The sequence below is a fragment of the Atta colombica genome, unplaced genomic scaffold (assembly GCF_001594045.1).
Source record: "Atta colombica isolate Treedump-2 unplaced genomic scaffold, Acol1.0 scaffold78, whole genome shotgun sequence".
NCBI lineage: Eukaryota > Metazoa > Arthropoda > Insecta > Hymenoptera > Formicidae > Atta > Atta colombica.
This window is the reverse complement of record NW_017259570.1, coordinates 89,916-96,750: the sequence shown is the minus strand read 5'-3', so window position 1 is coordinate 96,750 and position 6,835 is coordinate 89,916. Positions and strand designations below refer to the sequence as shown.

General features: G+C 33.4%; 1 protein-coding gene across 1 annotated transcript in view; it reads right to left on the bottom strand.

Annotated features, from left to right (window-relative positions):
• Positions 1–6,835, bottom strand: part of LOC108692573 (nephrin-like) — a 95,857-nt gene that overhangs the window by 36,162 nt on the left and 52,860 nt on the right. The window contains exon 7 of the mRNA XM_018200887.1: positions 3,428–3,572. Coding sequence (XP_018056376.1) covers positions 3,428–3,572 — 145 coding nt within the window. The remainder of the gene's footprint in view (positions 1–3,427; positions 3,573–6,835) is intronic.

Sequence of the window (6,835 nt, the reverse complement as noted above, 5' to 3'; positions counted from 1 at the left end):
ATATATATATAATAATATTGTAAATATAAGTGATAAAAGTTTCGTAAATCGCTGTTTTCATTACCGAGACCGCGCATACATATCTCGATGTCTGTCTCGGCGAAGCTACGTCCGCGAGGCATAATCTTCAACCTCTCTCTCCATTAGCTCTGATATTTTTCCTGCCAGTGAGACTCTCAATAATATTTCGCGCCATTTCCACAGTAGCTCGTAGATTCTCTAGCCGCTCACAGTTACGGATAGCTGCCAGCAATCAAGCCTTTTATTTGCTCGTGATATCTGGCATTTACTGTGCACATTAGTTTAATACCGAGCCTTTTCGATTCATTTTCGATTCATAATTCATTTGCGGTGTATCTCCTCGCGAACATTATCGGATTTATCCGTAATAAATTCCCCGTTTTCTAAGTCAACCCAATTTCTTTCCTACGTATTTCTGGGAGATAATATTAAGCTAATATAAGATAATAGCTTAATCGCGTCGTTACTAATTTATTGTCTCGTTTTTTTGTTCGTTTATAAATTACGGCAAGGTTCGTTAGAGAGAGAGAGGGAGAGAGAGATTGGAAGGAATTACCGGAAACTCAATCTTCTCTAGCCGTTGTCTGCCGGAGACGACGGTGACTGCGAAGCCGAGGGGTCGGCCGCGTCAGAGGCAGGACCGTCTCTCTGAGGTGTAATTCCGAGTCCGGACTTCGTAGGAACGGTCACCGTAATCGAATACGTGACATGACACCGTTTCCCGTATTCTGCAGTTTTTCCTGTTACGAATACTAGTCCGTGCTCCTTACGTATTTCCCGGTCGCTATATTTCTGCTCGACGTACAGGTGCAATGGACGCAACCGGACAGATGAGAACGAACGATAAACCGTATGGAATCGAGAAATTTATTTCCGCCGAAGTAACGCGCGCGCGCGCGCGCGCGGTTCCGCAAAATTGAAAAAAAACTGGAAGCGGCATGCGAATCTTCCGCTCGTGTCGCACTTTTTCTCTGTTATTTATATGTATTACACAATTAAAATGAACATACAGTGATATACGGCATCCCGCAGATCGTAAGAATGGTCTCTATTCTATCAAGGATTACCTTTGCATCCATGTTCGTGGATATAAATTTATATCACGATGCTGAATCGCTCCTTTAAAGAGTATTCGATTTATTGCATCAGTACTGCTAACCCAATTTTCAAAAAACTCAAAAATATAAGAAGTTGAGAATACAAAATTTAGATTAATAATTAGGTTCAGATAGTGAAACTTACTTAAAATAATTTAGAGATAATTTAATTTAAGAGATAATTTAATTTCACTATCAGTGACTCACTTTTAGACATTTTAAATTATTAAATTATATTAAATTTCTTGAAGCAATATTACTGGTTTACTTTATTTTATTTTATTTCATATCATTTGTATTAAATTAATTCTTGCTACTAATATTATTATTTTATTTTATATTCATTTATTTTCAAGATGATCAAACATCGATTTTTTAAGTATTATATTTCAAAAGACTAGATCACTTTTATATTTAATCTTCCATTAGCAAAATTAGACTTTGATTGCACAGTTAATTTTTTAATTGTGATTTCTGATAGATAAATTTAAATCTGTAAAAAATAAATAAAATACAATTCAACTTTTGTGATAATAAATACTGATTATTAAAGCTTTCACAAATATGTAAGAATTTTTTCAGATTTTTATATAGTTCATAACATTTATATAGTTCATAACAATACAAAAATCTGCATTGAAGTTCGGAGACTCAGATTGAGAAGGTTGAAAATTTCACATTGTCGAAAGGAAGGTTGAGTCTTTATGTTTTCTTTTTCCATTTTCACAATAAATCGATTGTCAGAGTTTCATTAAAACTATTATTTAACTGTAAGCAATATTAGGTGTTGGGAAAAATTTCGCTGGCGACAGATTAAAGACACCGACACGGATGACGTTTGCGCAGGAAACCAAGATTAGGAATCGCCGACGCCTTAAATCGTTTTATAGCGAGCATCAGTAGGGCGATTTGTCTGCGACTTAAAGAACCCCGAGAATCTGTACGCGCGTGTAAAGTCTACTTTTATACCCACACAACAATGTGGTAATAAAACCGTTATTATTATTTCTTTTGACGCAGCTTTTACGACTGGTACGAAATTTATAATCGTTATATATCACGCGTTATATATCGCGCGGCGCAAGTAATGAATTTTACAGGGTATCGTATAATAATCTCGCGAGAAAATAGTGTCGCGTGAAGTAGAAATTTGCCAGCTACACAATTTTCCAACGCGATCGAATATAAAACACATAAACGTTCGAAGATTTCTAGAGCGATAAACACTGAGACCGCGATCTCATTTGAAGAATGGATTGCTGGATGGAATAAGATACGCCTTCCTTCCTTCACAGCCTCCCCTGGCTATGTTGTCATTCGTTTTAACATACACTGAGAAACGTGCTATAACTCTCGACAAGTCAAACGTAAAGTTTACGAGGTCGGATGAGCGTAATTGCGTGGTAAATTTCATGAGCGCTTGGCAGACTGGACGCGCAACATATAATAACATATATTTCTACATCGTTTATAACTATTTAAAATAGACAAAAAGAGAGATAGGAAAAGGAAAAGATAATATCGTGCTAAAACGAAATGAAACCGTTCGATACTGGAAAACAATTTGAACGTAATTATCGGGATGAAAGACACCTTTAGTATTTTTAAGATCTAAAGAATCACGAATCTATAAGAAATTAAAGATATCGAGATCTCACAATATCTAGCATTGGCTATTGTATATATGAAAGGAAACAGAAATTATATTAAATAGAAAGGAAGAATCTATGGAAGCGAAAGAGATACTTGGCTGTCAGTAAACGAAAGTAATAGAAACATAAAACGTAGCCAGAAATTATGACTAGGTTTATAGTGATTAAATTGAAATCAGAATTGAAAGGCTTCGATTCGGCGTCGCCGAATTTTTTGCGATTTGTAAAAAATCTCGCAGAGAGAGCTTTTTATTGGTTGTAAAAAAAGGAGAAGCAGCATAAGACGTGAAAAGGAAATAATGCGAATTCGGAGGATGGGAAAGATGCGTTTTGGTGTGCGGAATGAAGACTCAAAATCGATCGATTCGAGATTCGAATGAAAATGAGATTGAGGATGTTGAATGGTTGTTGCAGTTTTTTCATTTTCTTTTTTTACGAGATATGCGTGCGATATGACAATGGAACGAGTCAAAAGAAAACGAGAAAGGAAATAGAAGAGCAAAAAGAGAAAGAGAGATCGACAAAAGCTGTAAAGTACCATTCGTCATGATGTCGTATTCGATTTACCGCGATCAGTTTCGCGATCTGTCGGTCGTGAGCGAGTTTACGGTTCCGCGAGAAATTGGAACGTTAAGGAAAAATGTAATGTGTACTCACATACGACGTCGATCTTCCAGGACTTTTCGACGAAGAGTCCGGTCACGTTTGGATTCTCTGCTCGGCAGGTGATAGATTTCCCATGATCCTCCACACCCGGCTCGAACTCCACCGTGCTGACGGTTCGATTCTCGGATCTTTCCTCCTGCGAATCATCCAGGAAATTCAGTGAAATTATCTTTTTATCTATCACGCCGATTTATTCGTGTGATAAATCGCGCAGAGACGCAAAGCACCTTGTGAAGTATGTCAAATAAATTGTTTAAATATCACGCTTGTAAATAAATAAATAAATTTATAAAATAAGACTATATTTAAAATTGGAACATTATATATTAAACAATGAAACCTCATCAGTTTCAATAATTTAATAACTGAACTTATTTAATTATTTATTTAATAATAAATTAGACATTTAATAATTAAACTTATTTAATTAATTAGATACTTAATTAAATTTATTTAATTATTAAATAATAAAAGAGATAAAGAATTTAAGATATCCAAAGATATTTTTAACTGACTATTTATTATCGCGTATCTCCTATCTCATTCTCTTATCTGTTTGTGAAACTTTTTGTTACCCATGTGAGTCAATTGGACAAACAGTGAATTGGAACGGTTGAGGTCGGGACACGTATACGAGGAAGCTCATCGAGTAAGACGACGTGGAAGTGAATTAGCACGTGCATCTGTAGTATGGAGTGTATGCATTTTCGCTCAGACGAAAGTTCTAGTTGCCAACTGCTATATTCTGTTAAGAAACTAGGTATGCTGAGTTGAGCTTCGATCTCTTGAAAACATGTTTCGTAGCTCGCAATCTCTCACAACGAAAAGTCATTCAGATTTCGCACGATGACGTGATGTGGAAGTGAATGCGTCAACACAGATGAAGCGCTTTGACATAAATGGATTAATATTTCGGCAAAATTAGCTCTTTACGAAATAGAAAATAATTCTATATTTTAATATAATCTTTTTACATGTATAGAATAAACTATATTATATAAATAAAATAATATTGATTAATAAAATGTATAAAATATAAAAACATATAATATATAAATCTTTGAGAAAAAGTTGAATTAGTGCCACATCAGAAGCAACAATTTAAAATTAGTTACTGAATTTTGTAAATAATTACTGAATTTTTGTTCTAAAATTTATTCCTGGATAGAATTTTATAAATTATTTAATATTGTTACAATCAACTTACGATATAATTATTGTTACAATTACTATGATGAATACTTCTACACTAATATTTAATTTTCTATTCAGAATCTGAGTATGTACATTTGCATTCAATTCGTTGCCTCGCTCTTATCAAACTTGTCTCCAGAATCTCTATCATTTGTGTTAACCTACTAGAGTTTACAACGGTTAGGTTTCACAAAACTTAACACAAAAGGAAATCGCCATTTTGCCTCCCGATTGTCAATCGCTTCGCACTTTAATTTATGCTAATTATACAAACTACTATGTAGGTCAAATTTAACTCTCTGAATACGTAATATTGCCGAAGATATCGATAAATACTAAATATTGTTTTATCTTCTCTTTGTCTTACAATATATATCTTTATGTCTTAGTTGCGTATCTTTACAATGTCATGCTGCGACATTTAGAATTATTAATAATAATGATAGAATATATCCCACATAACTCGCGCATATCCCTACCTCTAATTGTCATTCGTTTTATTTCAATAACACTTGAAACCGTAATTACGTTTTAATAAGTTTCTTTCTTTCGTTTTGAATGATAGATTGAATATGTAAAAAAAAAAATTTTTAATTTATTTTAGAAATCACTGACCATAGTGAATAAAATACAAAACTAAATATAAAATAAAAAAGAATTATATTTAATGAATTATATAATTTCAAAATTATATTAAATCTTATTAGATTTTTTTTTCTAAATATGTAAAGAATATATCTTTAAGAATATAAGAATATATTTCGAGAAACATCTAAAAACATGGATGTACCAAGTGCTAATATTGACAGATATTGAAGCCGGAAGAATGTACGTACCAGAGGAAATATAAATAAGAGAGAAACAAGAAAAGAAAAAAGTTAAGTTCTTCTTGTATTTTTATTCTTTAATGTAGTGGCTGTTATTAAATTTATATGTTAAAATTTAAGTATACTGACGCACATCAGTGCTATCTGTAGATTCTGTTACATGCTTCGATCAAATAAATAACGATAAGAGAAATTTTAATGGCAAAGTTAATATGTGTATTAAAAATTTAATGTATACAGGACGTTATAAAAGAGAAACAGATAGACCATATTTTAAAACGTACATACAATATACATATAACAAACGAAATGTAAGCTATACTTAAAGAAAGCCTGTTCTTTCGTGACTCACATTGGCATTACTACGTATAAATATATGTACTGTAATAATATGAGTTACAACAACTGAAAGCATAAAACACGATGGAAATTAAATATTATTTCCTTTTTCGAAAATATATATTATAAATTCCAGTAAAAAATTGAATGTGTATTCCATTAGAATGGATGCCAGCAACGAAAGGATTAAGGGGTGCAACACGCGCAACTTCAGCCGCGTTTTCCGTTTCGCATTCATCAGAGAAATAGAGAGACAGAAATGGAAAGAAAGATAGACGGAAAGAAAGAAAGATAAACAAGTATAATTAAAAAAAAAATAATAATCTCGCGGAGAGAGAGAACGTTTCGAAACGTTCCCGCATGGTATAATTCCGTGGCGCAAGATGGCGAGGGAAAGCGGAACGGGGGAAAAAGGATGAGAAAAATCTGATTCGACGCGCCACTCGCCATGGTTAATTTCGGTTATATTAGGTTCCGCAGGGGTGGGCCGTAAGCAACCGTGGTAACATCTGTCGGGAATTCGTCCTCGCCGGTTCTCGGACGCTCGAAAAAGCTCCTACCGACGTGGCGAGAATCTTTCCTAAGCAGCGCGGATTCCGATCAGGGATTTCGCTTATTTTTCATTTACTGAAGAAAAGCGAGAGCTGTCCGCTGTGTATATAGAAGAAGATAATCGAAACCGAGAGGCGGTGGTTCAATACTTGAGAATAATAGATAAGCACAAGCCTGTTCTTCAAATAATTTTCAATATTATATCAAAATAAAGATATAGAAGTTCAATTATTGCTATGTAATATATCTCTTTATAAAATATAAAAAATAAAATAAAATTTTACAATAGTTGTAATAATTTTAATGATGTGTTTATGATCATATAAAACTTTTTACCGAAACACAATCAATCACTTGATATAATGTATATGGATATACTCAATTTAATCTGATACAATCAATTTCACCGGATTATTCAGTCTGATATAATTAATTTTGCCCAAGCGATATTATTTTCCGAACACATTGTTCTATTTCATCGAGAATG